The sequence below is a fragment of the Arachis hypogaea genome, chromosome 18 (assembly GCF_003086295.3).
Source record: "Arachis hypogaea cultivar Tifrunner chromosome 18, arahy.Tifrunner.gnm2.J5K5, whole genome shotgun sequence".
In the NCBI taxonomy this organism is placed as follows: domain Eukaryota; kingdom Viridiplantae; phylum Streptophyta; class Magnoliopsida; order Fabales; family Fabaceae; genus Arachis; species Arachis hypogaea.
This window is the reverse complement of record NC_092053.1, coordinates 122832375-122847972: the sequence shown is the minus strand read 5'-3', so window position 1 is coordinate 122847972 and position 15598 is coordinate 122832375. Positions and strand designations below refer to the sequence as shown.

Below are 15598 nucleotides of genomic sequence, written 5' to 3'. Positions count from 1 at the left end.
AAATATTCGAGTAAAACCAAAATAAATATAATTATTTCCTAATACTATTTTATTATGGTTTATAATAAATGATCTTGAAACATACAAAACAAATCTTCTTCCATAAATTATATTTGGACGAAATAAAGAAATATATATACATATGTAAGACAGAAAAATAACTAATAATTTATAAGCAAATTAAATATGAGCAAAAATGGTTAAAAGATTTAAGATTTAGAATTTAAAAATTTTTTGATAAAAATATAATTTTAAAAATAAAATTGAGCGCAAAAATATACTAGTGTTTAAAATTAATTTTACTGGCATAAATTTGTCAGGTACTGCGAGGGAAAAAACTAAAAATGTGAAAATGACAAGAAAAGATATTTAGAACTTAAACTCGAGTAATTATCTTAAAGGTTTGGTTCAAAGTTTAGCAAAAAGTCTAAGAAATTGAATTGGGTCTCACTTGGACCCGAAGTTCAAATTCCACACACTATAATCCCTTCACTTAGCAACCAAATCAGCCATTTTCCTCACATATAGAGAGGCTTGAATAGAGAGAAGAGAGTGAGCCCTAAGCACTACCCACCAATAATATTTGAAACGATAAAATTATCCTATTATTATCTTCTTCTCTTCCAATTGTTTGCTCCGTGTTTTCTCCCCCTCCATTATTTCTATTGGCACTGTGCTTCTTCTTTCTCTTTTTCGACATATCTTCTTCTTTGTTTCTGTCGGCTTCATCTTCTTGTGCGCCTAAGCATGGAAAATTTGAAGCACATCGGCGATAGAGATAATGAAGGAGGAGAAAACACGAAACAAACAATTGGGAGAGAAGAAGATAATAATAAGATAATTGTCATTTCAAATTTTATTTATTGGTCCTTCGTTAATATAATATTTATTTGATCTTTCTTAACAATTTTAATATAATTAGTCCTTTTTTTTAATTGAAGCCTTTTAGCACAAATTGTTTCTATATTTTTTATATGAGTCAATTAATAAGGGTGAGAAATATTATTTAAGAACCCAGAAAGAATAAAAAAATCGAACTCATGAATCTAAACCATAAAATAAATTTAATAAAATTAAAGTGATAAAATTTTAGAGGCGAAAATGGTAGGTTTTAAAACAATTTTGACATACTGATTTTATAATTCAACTGTGAAAAAACAAAATCAGGAATAGTGATTAGCTTAGATTCAATAAAAATTTATATGGAGTGAATCAATTAATAAGGGTAAGTAATATCCTTTAAAAATTCATAAAACAAAAATCAAACTCATGAATCTAAGCCATGAAAGAAATTCAATAAGATTAAAGTACCTTGTGAAAATTCGCACAACGATGCAAATCGTAAGAAATGGCTAAGATATATTTTGACTGTAAACATTATTTGAGTTTGATTCTTTTGACCCAACAGTGATGAAATTTTAGAGGCAAAAATAGTGGGTTTTGAAAACCGTTTTGGCACACTGATTTCATAATTCAGCAGTGAAAAAACAAAAATAGAAATAGTGACTAAGTTAGATTCAATGAAAATTTATATGAAATGAATCAATTGATATATTTTTTATATGAATCAATTAATAAGGGTAAGAAATATCTTTTAAAAATTCACAAAGAAAAAATAATCAAACTCAAGAATTTAAGCCATGAAAGAAATTCAATAAGACTGGAGTACCTTGTGTTGTAATTTGCGAGCCATTGGGAAGTTTAACTAAAATAGGATTGATGTGTCTATAACTTGCAAAATTTGATATGGTGTGAGTAACATGGTTAGTGGCTCTTGTGTCCACAATCCAAGATTTTGAAAAGAAATTTTTTATTGTATGCAAGTAAGAAATATGTGTGCTCATTGACAAAGCATAAAAGTTACCTGAGGTGTTGGAAGGATTGATTGAGTGAGGAGCTGGGTTGGCACCTGGAGGCTGAGTGTCTTCTTGTTGGAGGATAAACATAAGGAGTTACCTTTGTTCAAGAGACAATGTTACTGTAGAGCTAGTTGGATCTGCCAGTTGAGTTGAGTTTGAACTGCTCTTGTCATCACATTTCTTTTCTGCGGCCATGTTGATGCTAACGCTTCTAGGCTGCTGCTTCATATGGGGAGGGAACCCGTGTTTTTGGTAGCAAACATCTACCAAGTGCCTAGTCTTATTGCAAAATGAGCAGATTTTAGGGTAGCCTCTACCAAAACTACCTCGACCCCTCCCTCTATTGCTTCTTCCAGATCCACCCCTACCACGAGAATTGAATCTTGAATTACTGTCGCGATTAACAAATCTATCAAAATTTGCAGCAGCTAGCACGATTTGTGGATCATGTACATTTTCGTCGGTCAAATGCAAATGTCTCTCTTGTTGTGTGAGCAAAGAAAAGACTTCATTAACATCTGGAAGAGGTTTAGCAAGCATGACTTGAGAACAAACATTGTGGTATTGCTCATTTAGTCCCCTAAGGAATCGAATAGAATAAGTCTCCTTTTTCTGAATTCGAAGCTTTTCTAGCCCACAAACACATGTGGATTCACATGCTACACAAAGAGGAATAGACTTAAAATTTTCAATTTCTTCCCAAATATCCTTCAATTTTGTAAAGTAAGCAGTGATGCTTGAATCCCCCTGCTTCAAAGAGAATAATTTTTCTTCCAATTCTGCAATCTTGAAGATATCACCTTGATAGTAACGATGCCTCAAATCATTCTAGATATCCACAGCTATATCATTCCAAATGACACTTCTTGAAATTTCATTACTCAGGGATTGAAGAATCCATGCCACAACAAAGGTATTACACTTGTCCCAAGCTGAAAAATTGGGATCATCTACACTAGGTTTCGGTAATGTGCCATCCACAAAGCCAAGCTTATTCTTAGATTTTAGTGCAATTAACATTGCTCTAGACCATTCATTATAGTTCTTGGTATCCAATTTCACAGAAATAATTGAAACCCCAAGATTTTCGCTTGGATGAAGAAAGAATACACTTGAGGGATCAGAAAGAGGACTCACACTTTTGCGATTCAATTGCGACTGCAAGTGCATGAGTTGATTGAGGAGATGAGATAGAGTGTGAACATCGAACCCTGGAGAAGCACCATGCTGGGAACGGAGTCTGCCGTGGAGTTTCTACGAAATTGAACAAATAAAAATCTTTCCTTCGCTTATTGGTTGATCGGAGTCACCGTCTTGCACAATTGCAGAAAAGGGAGGTGATGCACTTTCATCCATTTCTGTTGAGTGAGTTGTGTGAAGGAAGGAAAAGAGAAGGAGAGAAAGGCTCACCGCACCATGATAAAGCACTGAAGCTTTGAGAGCACAGCAACAATGAATGAGAGAGAAGGAAAGGTTACCGAGAAGAAGAGAAAGAAACAGGGGTATACAAAGGTTGAACAGTGGAACCTCTTATTTTCTTTTCTATTGAAAACAAACAGTACCATATATATATATATATATATATATATGAACAGGCTATAACTCATTAGGTTACATTGCCACTAATCACCTTTTATTTAGCAACTATTCTTTTACCTCACTTCGCTTACGTTATCGCATTCGGGAGTGTTGTGTTTTTTTCAAATTTAACGTTTTTGCATTACCCCTTTCTTCAAAGGCTCCTAGTTATAAATATTTTTCACACTAGTATATATATATATATATATATATATAATTTTATTTTTAGAAGTCGTAATACCTTATCACCTCTATCTTATGACTTAAGCATAAGGTTCTGTGTAGTAGGGTGTTATAACGAACACTTGGCATGTACAAACATCAAACATGCAAAATCAAGATCAAATAGCATTTGACAGCCCCAATTTCAAATCAACAATCAACACCAGCAACAAATAATTCAAAACCAGCAACAACCAAGTATAATCCAAATAATTCAAATATTTTTCAGCAATTCAAAACCTTATAACCTAATCTAGTCTATCCTAACCACTTAAATCCACTAACAGAAAATTAATTCTAACTAACTAATGAGAAATCAAATTAATGAAACTAAATTTAACTAAGATAGAAATAAAAAATAGAGTAGTAACCTGAGTTGACAAAACAAAATGGAACGAAGAAGATGAAAGGAGTTGCAACGGCACTATGATGTTGCCAGTGCGAGAAGCGGAAAACGAACGGTCATCGAATTTGGAAGCTAGCTAGAACAAGCTAAGAACAGGGGCTGTGTGACAGGGGCCGAGCTAGAGTGGGTTAGAAAGAGAAGGGAGAGGCGGCAGCTTAGGGTGGCCGGTGACGACAAGGAAGGCGAGAGAGTTAGAGAGAGAAAGGGCAGAGGGGTAGAAGGGTAGATAGAGAAAGGGAGGCGAGAGGGTTAGAGAGAGAGAGTGAAATTCGAATGAGGGGGAAGATGGTTCGTGCTTTGAATTTACGGCCCAATTATCGTGGGATTTACCATCGGAAAAATCCCACAATAAATCATTGCGGGTCACCAAAACGCATTGTTTCACTAAGTTGGTTTAAAATCCGACGATAAATCCGACCCTAAAGGACGCGCCAATTTATTTTTGTTCCCCTCTAAATATTACCGGTGAATTTACCGTCAGATACGTAAATTCTCCAATAATTACTTAACCTTACGATTTTGACGCTATTACCGACAATAAATTCGACAGTATTCAACTTTTTTCTTATAGTGATTGTGATACTTTAAACTAAACTTTGAGAATGTTAATTGTCAATTTAGAGTTACAACAAATCTTGAGCTTTTTAAATTTGTAAAAATTTTTAAATCGATCTTTAGCACTAGTAAGATCCTGTAACTTCAATATAAAATTGGTCCTAATCAAAAAGGTCATCTCTAAGTTGAGAAATTGATGTTTCAATTAGTTGATTCTGCAACCATATTATGCAGTTTTCAAAAGAAGGAATCTCAATATCCTACCACCTCAATTACTTTAAAATGTTTTAAGAAACCAAAATTGGGTTTTCAACGTATCAAAGCAGGTTCTATATCATTCAATTTTCAAGCCTATAATCAATTTAATGATTAGCCATCTGAATTTCTAATTCGGTAAAACGTATGGTTCTTGAACTCTTCAATTTGTATTGTTATAATAGATTATATTTCGAATTTTCCTCTATGTATTTTTCATTTCATTATACTACTATTAAAATGTTAAACTATAATAAAAAAACGTGATAGGAGATAAGAAAAATAGTAGTCAATTTAAAATATACCTCTTTTGGTTTGACTCACTTTTTTAAATGAATTTGATATTAATATAAAAAGTATATTAGTTGATTTGCTGTCTACAAATTTTCGCTAACACCAATCTAATATAATCACTAATTATGTTTGTGTTTCTCCTGCACTGAATGATTAAATGTGTAAAAGGGCAGGCTTTCAAAATCTATAATTTTCGCCTCTAAAATTTCACTCATTATTAGATAAAAAAATTAAATTTAAATTATATTTAAAATTAAAACTTATCTTAGTTCATTCTTATGATTTGTATCTTTGTACAAATTTTCACAAATTAAAGTACTTGTATAGAATTTTTATGACTTAAATTTACGATACAATTTTTTCTAACTAAAAAATTAACTCTACATAACTAAAATTAGATTCCCTCGAATTTTGAATTGTTAAATTTATGGGAGAAGATTTATTTCTTTGTTTTGTTCATCTATTATTTATGGGAGAAGATTTATTTCGTATGACTGAGTGACCCATTTATTATTTTTGTTACAAATCTTCGTGGTTAATTGATGAATTTGTGTTGTTACAAATATTTTTGTTATGTATAACATCCTTTATAATAAACACCATTTTGACATCAGTATTTTTTTAACAACTAAATATATATTTTTTTGTTTTGTTAATTAAAAAAATTTTAATACAAAATTAATTAGTAACGATCGTATTTTTATACGAATATCAAAAGTATTTGATATATGAATAATACACTTGAATTTTATAGCTGACTTGTCAAGAGTTTCAACCGTATTATATATACATTAAAATTATTCACTAAAAAATTAATTATTAGTATAAAATATGGTGGTCTACGTCAAGATGGTACCGCTAGTGCTACTAACTCTCGAGAAGGTAAAGTCTTTTATGGCAAAGATAATCCAAATGACTGGACAAAATGGTGAGTTAATGTAAAAAGTATGAATTTGACAATGTAGCTATATATACATTGGAGTTTGGAGATTAAAGTTCACCCTTGAAAACCAAATTTTGTTTTTGATTTAATTTACTTATTTCTTTGTATCTTGGTAATAATATTATGAGTAAGTTTTATTTTGGTTTTTAAAGTTTTGGTCAAATTTTAATTTGGTCCTTAACGTTTTAAATATTTTATTTCTGTCCCAAAAACTTTTAAATAGATTCAATGTTGTCTTACTGTTAAATTTGACACTAATAGTTGATAGAATAAGTGCCATGAATATTGATAACGTTACTAGTTTAGTCATATCTTCTTTTATGTGTTAAAAAAATATAATCAAATTTTTTTTTGTAACATTTTTTCTTCTCAACTTTTTTTTTGTACAAAACTTCAAATCTTAACAATCAATCATCAATGCTCCAAAATTAAAGAAAAAACTTTTATATTAGTGATCGTTGGTAGATCGATTTTACTTATATACTGAAATTGAATGCTATTAGTTCTTCAATATGTGAATTGTTTATGTCAAATTTAATGGTAGCTAGGACAACATTAAACTCTTTTTTTTTTTTTGAGATTAAAATAAGATGTTTAAAATGTTAAGAATTAAATTAAGATTCGGTCTAAATATTAGGAATTAAAATAATATTTTACTCTAATATTATTGATGTCTCCTCATCAAAATTATTGAATATGCATTCTACTTTCTTATAGAAGAGGAGAAGAAAAAAGAAAAACGGTAAAAGGAATTAAGATTAGATGAGTACTAAATTATATAAAGTAAAAATAATGAGTATAGTAGTAATTTCAGAGCTTGTAAATATTTTTCTTAGCTTTTATTATTAACAGGGATTTAATTTAAAAAATTAAAATAATTTAAAAATTTAATTATAAATTTAATAAAATTATAAGGATTCATAGAATAATTAAATTTAAAAATAATTAAAAAAAACCATAACGATAGAGCAAGGCAGAGTTCTTTTAATACTTGTGGGTTCTACTATATAAAGGATCATGCCCTTTAATTTATACATTCATCCACAGTTTTAGCTTATTTCTTTGTTGGCCTCAACTCTCAAGCATATTCCAATGTTGTCTAATTATCAATGACATTGATTGCATACTAATTCATACCACTTTTCATAAACTCCACATATATATGTTTGGTAGTACAGTAAGTATTATCCATACACCATCTTTTACTTTATCATTTTGTCATTTTCCTCTACCCTTCTTGACTAACTTTTATCGCCAAAAAGCATATATGTTTGTTACGGGGTTAATATTGGCATATATATACTTTCACAAACTCAATTATTTTGGTAGTTACACTGAAGCTGGAAGGAAGGAAAAGAGTCAAAAGACTAACAACTAACAAGAGTTGAATTGTTTCTAAAATGTTATTTGATCATTTTATTATATTTTTACATATAATTCCGCCAATGCATAATAGTATCATTGCAAGGAACCTAGCTTTCAGAATACCAAAGTTTCATGCTTTGTTTCAATATAAAAATTGTGAGTTTGATTTGCATTTTCATTTTCTTTTTTTAATTTCAATATTTTTTATTTTCATACTTTGTGAAGGAAAAAAAATATGATTTTATTGTTTTTACTGTTTTTTATTTTTTTTTACAAAATTCAAAAATTAAAAAAATATTAAAAATAAAAACAAAAAATGAAAACACAAATCAAATATAATTTAAAGTTTCGTGCTTCACAATAGGTAGCAATGAAGACAATATGTTAAGATCAAAAAAGAAAAAAAATGCAATATTAATTTCACTGTTTTATCTCGAACAAAACTAAAAGCCTTTGAATTAGTATCAGAGAATTTAACTTTCAAAATATTTTTAAAAACTTATTAAAATGAAAATATTTAATTCGGTTTCGAACAAGTAGTAGTTGTTTTTTTCTGTAAAATGGGTCATTTTGAACAAGTTGATTAGAGGAGGAAATGACTATTGATTTTTTATCTTGTATTCATTAGTGTAATTTTTTCATTTAATTAATAAATTCTTTCTTTCCTTTATTCTTTATAATTTTATAATTTTGGGACATTTAAAATTCATTATATCTAGATTTAAATTAGGGATGTTAATGGGGCAGGGCGGAGGCGGGGGATGCCTCCCTGCTCCCCATCCCCGCCCTCAGATTTACTCCTCATCTCCGTCCCCATTTTCCGCCGTGGAGAAATATTGCTCTCCATGCCCATTCTCTACGGGTCCCATTCTCCGCGGGGACTCATTCCCTATTTATATAATAGTTTTAACTAATTATTAATTTTCATATGAACAAGTATCTATCTTATACAAAAACTGCAAGATTTTATACAAAAGTCTAAATGACACGATGGTGATGACTTCTTTCGAAATGACGCAATGGGGGACGCAACAATGAGACAAAGGACAAAGCAGTGGACGAGGTGGGAGACACGGCAATAGAGAGGAGAATAGACACAACGGTAGAGTTACGAAAAGGAACGCCGCAAATAGAAATTACGACGCGGTGAGAAGGGTGGCGAGGGGGTGGCTACAGAGAGGTTTGATGGAGTATGAACAGCGTTAGGGATTTCTGAATTGAAGAAGGGTTATGCAAATAAAGATTAGGAGTTTTGGGTTTCTATATATATGTGTGTGTGAGAAATGACTAAAAAATAAATATGAGAAATAAACTATTAAGGATAATTCAGGAAATTCATAAATTTCGAGGAATAGCGGGGACGGGGCGAGGATCCCGCTCGGGTCCCCATGCCTGCTTCGGGAGAATTTTGTCCCCCATCCCCATCTCCGCGAAAAAAATTCTCCACAATCAGTCCCCATTCGGAGCAGTCCCCGCAAAGATCTCCGCATCTCGGGGAGTTTTACCATCCCTAATTTAAATATAGATTGAAAAAAGTGAGTAAAAATGAAAGCAGAGTTAACTAATATTTGGAGTCAAAATAAATAAACATATAAATATAGTTGGAGGAGGGGCGATATTGTTAAATCAAAAATGAAAATTAATACTAATTGTTCAAAATTAATACATGTAGACTAGTAAAACCTAAATACACAAAGGTGGGCGCTACTCTCTCTATTCACTTAAGCATTAAAATTTGCAGTTACATTATCTAACTTTTAGTTACACTCTAAAATTATTCCTCGCTAAAATGTTATTTTAATCACTAAAATTATTCCTCACTAAAATTATTTCTCATTATTACAAAAATATTATTTGTATATTAAAATTAATTATTAAAATTAGTTATTAGTATAAAATATATGTTAGAATATAAAATACACATTAAAAATGAGTTAATCAATACATATATTTATACACAAATATATAAAGCTGATTTTAGTAGTTAATTTTGATGTACATCTAACATGTTTGTAACTGATAAGGTTACCCATTATCATGTCGGGTAAAATGGTACAAGCTAAGGCCGCCAACGAAAGGAACAAGAAATTTCTTATTCCTCACACATGAATAATGTAGTGATGATGAAGATGACATTCACAACAGAGGAAAAAAGTTGAAACATACAAGGAAGAAACAAGTGTCATGTTGAGGGACATATGATCTTAACTTTCTTCTCATTATAAAAAGGCCTTCACTCTCCTCACATTTCTTCACCACATAGAAGCCTCTCACAAATAATTATAAAATGTGTCCTAAATACATTCTAGTGTTGCTACTTGCACTGGCATTTGCCGTTGCAAATTCTGTGGCTAGAGTTCCCACTCTTGACAGTTACCCACCACAGCATAAAAGACATCATCCTCCCCTAGAGGAAGAAGAAAACACACAGGTAAAATAGGAATTATAATGTATTAAATTAAAATATTGAAATTACCATTTTTATTTATGAGATATGTTTTAATTCACAATTTAAAAAGGATAAATGGCTAATTTTTTTTTATGTTAGGAATACATGTGTGATTTGCCAAAATATAGAGTTCCTGGTTAAATTTCATTAATATAGGAGGTTGTTATGGAAAAAAAAATGAGACATTTTGCACAATTATTTTTTTAAAAAAATAGAAATTGTGAGTGGAGATTTTATTTTAGTGAACTTTTTTTTTTACTTTTTTAAACAAATCGTGAATAACAATTTCCTATTGTATTGTTTCACAGAGAAATCGTGACTGACTATTTCTCTTTACCTGCAATCACAATCACAATTTCTCACTCAATATAGCAGTAATAATACACCAAACGTTCATCCATAACAAAAATAATTAGCACAAATGAAATACGGTGGGAAGCAATTGTGGGTATTTCTTAAGAGATTAAAAATTGTTTGTCGAATGATGTGGAAAATAATTTTTTTTTAATAATTTTAATTAGGTTCACAAAATTTTCAATTAGATTTTTGTAATTTAAAAAACGTGTAATCAAGACTTTATATTAGATAAATATCTTTAATAGATCCTTACTAACCTTTTTTTTCTTAAGAAGAAGATACAAAATATTTTTGGAATATATGATTGTGTTTGATATAAGATTGATTATACAATAATCTATATAAAAGTAAATATTTTAGAATTATTTCTTTTTGGAAAAAAAAAGGATAATTATTAATAAAGACCTAATTAAAAAAATATTTAATATAAAAGAATAAATTAAAAATTTTTAAAATATGAGGATATAATTTAAATTTTAATAAATTATTATACAGACTAATAAAATAATTAAATCTTATTTATATAAGAATAAAAGTGACTAAAAAGTTTGGACAACAAATAGAACATGACGTTTGGTTAATGTATTATGTAGAAACATATATAAATACAAATGTTTATATGGTTGCTTTTTGTAATTTATTTAGTTAATTTAATTTCATAATAAAATAAAATTTGATTTTAGTTTTTAATTTTATATATATATACTCCTTCTAACATATAAATTTTTTGATTTATTATTACTACAGGTAAATAACTACGGACACATCCATAAAAAACATCCTCCTCCAAAGGAAGAAGAAAATACAGAAGTGAATAGCTTTCACGGAAAGCCCATACCGAAGCATCCACCATCAAACAATCCCGCTACGGATAGCTACCACCCATACATACCGCCACACAAAGGTCATCCTCCAAAACAGGGAGACAACTCACAGGAGGATACCTATTTAAATAAACCTCCACATGGTAGACATGGAGATCATCCTCACCACGAGGCGCAGTCGCAAGAAGATAACTATCCTGGACACAACTATCCTGGACACAGGCCACGACACCCTCCACACCCTTCAACTCCTGTTAACTGAGTGCTCATCACTCGAAACTATATATGATATGTTAGTTATGAAGCATTCATGGACCATGGTGTTATCATGTATGCATAAATAAAAAAAGTTCTATGATTGAACTTGCTTAAGAAGTCATTTACCTGTTTGTGTGGTATATTGTAGTATAAAATTATGTCTAATTTGTGTCGTGCAATCATGTTACAGTCTAATATAACCTTTACTTTAAAACTGTTATAATTTCATCTCATCAGTCATCATTCTCTTTTGGATATCAAGTTAACAAATTTTTATGTTATTATTGAAATGAATGTAACATGAAATTTACACACAAAAAAGTTCTCACACTCAATTCATTTTGTAGTGAGATAAGAAATGTAATTAAGGTAATATAATCGTTTTAAACATTAATTCATCTATTCCATTTATATAGAGTAATAAATATAAAAGATATTACTAATAAATTATTTTCATCGTAATATTATAAGAAATTGGCCTAATAACTACCACGAAACAATCTGAAAATCGTTTCAAAAATAATAAGTAGCTACCGCCTAGAAAATGATGTTTTCCTCGCTAATCCGCTGCCACAGTTTAGCGACAGTCCCAAGTCCGTAACTGAATTAAAAGCTAATTTCATAGAAAAAATAGATACCATAATTGTTTGGTGAGTTTAGCAATCCAAATTGATATCATAATTACATTTTAAATTCTATAACTCAAGTATCGCAGAAAAGTTCAATTAGGCTCAAATGTGAATAAATTATTGTCAATAAAGGTCTCCCATAGCATGATGTTGGCTTGGATTCATCCTTTCCTGCAATTTCTCATCTTATAGAAGAGTAGGTGATGAATTCGCTTGAGGTAAACTGAAATGGTTGATGTGAAATAGGATTCCTGCAACAAATCACACACGAAAAATGTTAATTAAAAACATATACATATAACTGCATCTAAGAAAATTAGGTGTACAAAGATACACACGGTCGAGGTCCATAAACTTTGATCTGCCGGACATGAGTATCCCTTCCATTGAGATGGTTTGACAAAACAGCAATTTGCAACATGAAAGTGTTCACAAAAGTTTCACTGAAATTAATGAGACAATTAGAAGATTATGTCAATATGTTAACTGACATGAAAGAAGCAAGATAAGCAATCCTCAACAAATACTAAAACAATTTGAATCCCAGAATAATAAAACAATGGTTTTTGGTTTGGGGATATTCATGAATATTATTAGAGCCACAGTTTGATTTGTGGTTTGATGATTTTCGACTTGGTGAATACTGGTGGTGGAAGGAAGAACATGTTAGTGATCTAGCATGCTGACGAAGAAGATACGAGTAAAATAGTTATTTTACAATTTTTTTGTCTTGTACCTAATATTATTACCAAACAAAATACACAGACAATCTTTTTTTACTGTCTCTAATTTTCTATCTCCGTCTCTCTGTCTCTGTATTTCCATTGACAAAATCCAAATGGAGCCTAAAACAGAGACCAAATATTTCAAAATGACTAGAAATTAAACTGATGAATTTACATTCCTTAGAATTCTAAATTCCCTGAAATTTGAAAATATCTCATTCAAATGCAATCTATAGAGAAAACTACCTTCCGTTCTATCTAAGGCATGCTTACTAAAATATTGTGTCCATCCTATAACTTTCAAAATAACCCATGATCTGTTAAAGAAATCAGCATGGCAAGAAGGCTGTAAATAGACTCGCAATATAAAACACTGATCGTCAATTTACATGAATGATTCTGTATTTAGGACGTCTCCATGTCAGATAACAACACAATACCTATGGAAACATCCTACTCCCATTTCTGTTAAATTTATTTTTAAATTTATTATATTTGTAATTAAATACATCAAGGATACTTTTTTTTTCTTTCCTAGACACTCACAGATACTCGCAAAACATGGGTTTCTTTTTGCTTGCAAATGGTTTTGAGAAGCTTAGTGGTTTATGTTTATTTAACACACTTTTTATCTCTATAATTTGTAGTAACTCGCTCTCTTGTTTTTCATGTGTTGCTTTGCTCATCTTCAAATAATATACATACCTCAAAGAACAATCTTAACATATATAATCATATTGGTATCTTGTATCGTTCAAATTATGCTTATTTCCGTATCAATATCATACTTTTTCTTAAGTGCTTTATAGTTTGCAACCTTGTGCACGGTTGGAAGTTGCATATCACATAGAAACAATAAAAAAATTCTGAGATATGAAAAAGCAAGACACATACTATATCCTTGGTATCAATGCTTACTGAGGATCAGTTCCAGACAATGAGAGATAAACCCAACCAGTAGGCTTCACAAGTTCCACAGTTTTTATCTCCTAAAATAGTTCAAAACGTCGTTACCGGATTAACAACAGTGATCATCAATATTACAACAACAACCACAATAAAATTATTGTAAGGCCTACAAAAATTCCGGAGACTTTTTTTTTTTGTTTCTTCCTCAAAAGTTAATTGCCTAAAAGAATCTACTGCTTAAGTTCATAGGGGGAAAAATATATTAATGGCACTAAGTCGCCAAATATGTTCATACCTTTTGGAAAACATTATATGTATCTTAGAAAACTTTAATTGTCAACACTTAAAATTCTAAGGAAGTATCAGCCCCCAACCCTCTATCTTTTATTTGTTGATAGTAGTAAAAGAAATAAAGAGCTGAATAAACGGCACTCTGAATAAAATCCAAATTGGGAAAACTACCTTCAGGTTGTGAAAGCCATCACCAGCACGGATGGAAACCTTGCTTGGCGTGTAACTCTCATCGAGCTTGAAATCCACATAGAGAATAATTAACTAAAAACAAGCCAAAACAAATTCAGCAAAATTAGAATCTTTTAGAAGCAGCTTTTAGTTTCTTTGTTTCTAGGTTGAATGTACATACTTGTAATCTAACTTTCTTTTGAAACTGAATGTTAACCAAATGGGGTTGAGCACCATCAGATCTGAAACCAAACATAGCAAACAACACCTTCATGATCTGAAACCAATGTTACACTGTGACAAAGAGAGTGACTCACTGCCAATAGGTTTCCAGGTTGTCATCACGGAGACATGAAACTCCATTGCCAGGCTTGCAGGAGCTAACACTCCAGGCAGCCTTCTTGCCCATCTCTCTGAGGTCATCATCCACAACCAAGAGTTGATTCCCTCCAGTGAGCTTTGCTTCTTCTTCACCCTCCGATGACTCTGCTGCCATAATCAATGAAAGCTGCAAAATTGGTTTGTGGTATATGGAATGAGGAACTTGTAATAAGGAACTTCGATAACTTAAGCATAAATCCTGGGAACCCTCCATGTTTGAAAATGAATAAGGAATTGTAAGAACCTGACATCTAGTGTAAGTAGAAGAATGAACAGTAATAGAAGGGCGAGATGCAGTGATATCAGTGAGAACCTATCCACTATCCAACAATATAAATTCACAGGATATATAAAAACAGCACAACAATGTAAAAACAGCAGCTCAATTCACCATAATCGTATAAAAACATCAACAAATCAACAGATTATAATCCAATAACTGAATAACTAAAAAAAATTAAAAAGCTTACCTGATGATGTGAAGGCAGAATGCGGGGGGAGAAGAGGAAGACCAAGCACGACGAGGCAAAGACCGGCGAGGGGAGGAAGCAGCGACGCGAGCCCCGCCGGATGAGGATGCGACGACGACTACGAGAGACGCACAGCGGCAGAAGAGCAAGGAGACGCGACGACACAATGAAGGCGAGCAACGGAAGGAGGCGACGACGCAGTGCCGGAGGTGCACAGGAGCCGGGACGAGACGCAGAGGATCCGGCGACGTGGAAGCAACCGCGTGGTGGCAGATTTGTGAGTGTGAGAGAGTGAGAGGGAGGCTCTGCCTTTGGAGTGAGCTTCAGAGTTGAGACTTCAGAGAGAGTGAGCTTCAATGTATTTGGGGTTTTTTTAGTACAAAACCACGTCGTTTTAGGGTGTGGGTTTTAAAAAAAAATCTTGAACCGGTCCGAGTTTGTCAAGCATGCCGGTTTTTACTAAAATCGGTCGGATCAACCGGCTTTTATCAATTCTTTATTTCTTTTCCTTGTCTAATACCCTGTTTTGCCCGAACCAGTCCTATGGCCAATTCGCCCATTTTTAATCTGACCGGCTGGGTTAATCCGGTGCTAATAACTATCGCAGTCTTGCACACCCATCCTTTCTTTTAATTTTAGATCAATTTTTGCTACATT

The 15598-nt window shown here is 31.7% G+C and overlaps 2 protein-coding genes and 1 non-coding gene across 3 annotated transcripts; 1 reads left to right on the top strand and 2 right to left on the bottom strand.

The window, feature by feature from the left end:
* Positions 1-1952: 1952 nt before the first annotated feature.
* On the bottom strand, positions 1953-3029 carry LOC140181455 (uncharacterized). Its single transcript, XM_072225040.1, has 2 exons — positions 2780-3029; positions 1953-2659 (listed from the first exon to the last, which is right to left on the bottom strand). Exons 1-2 carry the CDS (start codon positions 3027-3029, stop codon positions 1953-1955), a joined length of 957 nt encoding a protein of 318 aa, XP_072081141.1.
* Positions 3030-9591: 6562 nt separating this feature from the next.
* LOC112772968 (uncharacterized) lies at positions 9592-11588 on the top strand. The gene is made up of 2 exons (XR_011875916.1): positions 9592-9908; positions 11031-11588. It is a non-coding gene; the product is annotated as an uncharacterized protein (transcript).
* Positions 11589-11967: 379 nt separating this feature from the next.
* LOC112772593 (anaphase-promoting complex subunit 10) lies at positions 11968-15313 on the bottom strand. The gene is made up of 7 exons (XM_025817559.3): positions 14942-15313; positions 14408-14598; positions 14272-14332; positions 14091-14183; positions 13638-13708; positions 12333-12437; positions 11968-12245 (listed from the first exon to the last, which is right to left on the bottom strand). The coding sequence occupies exons 2-7, from the start codon at positions 14584-14586 to the stop codon at positions 12176-12178; spliced, it is 579 nt and encodes a 192-aa protein (XP_025673344.1). The 5' UTR covers positions 14587-14598; positions 14942-15313; the 3' UTR covers positions 11968-12175.
* Between the last annotated feature and the right edge of the window lie 285 nt (positions 15314-15598).

Excerpts from the sequence above, each read along its gene's own strand:
- LOC112772593 (XM_025817559.3), bottom strand. The coding sequence starts at position 14,586 with ATGGCAGCAGAGTCATCGGAGGGTGAAGAAGAAGCAAAGCTCACTGGA. Across the intron at positions 14,184-14,271 it reads AAAAGAAAGTTAGATTACAA|TTAATTATTCTCTATGTGGA; the intron begins GTATGTACATTC and ends GCTTGTTTTTAG. Across the intron at positions 12,438-13,637 it reads TTGTCTGGAACTGATCCTCA|TGAAACTTTTGTGAACACTT; the intron begins GTAAGCATTGAT and ends CATTAATTTCAG.
- LOC140181455 (XM_072225040.1), bottom strand. The coding sequence starts at position 3,029 with ATGCACTTGCAGTCGCAATTGAATCGCAAAAGTGTGAGTCCTCTTTCT. Across the intron at positions 2,660-2,779 it reads TTTTTCAGCTTGGGACAAGT|GTGATATCTTCAAGATTGCA; the intron begins GTAATACCTTTG and ends GTTACTATCAAG.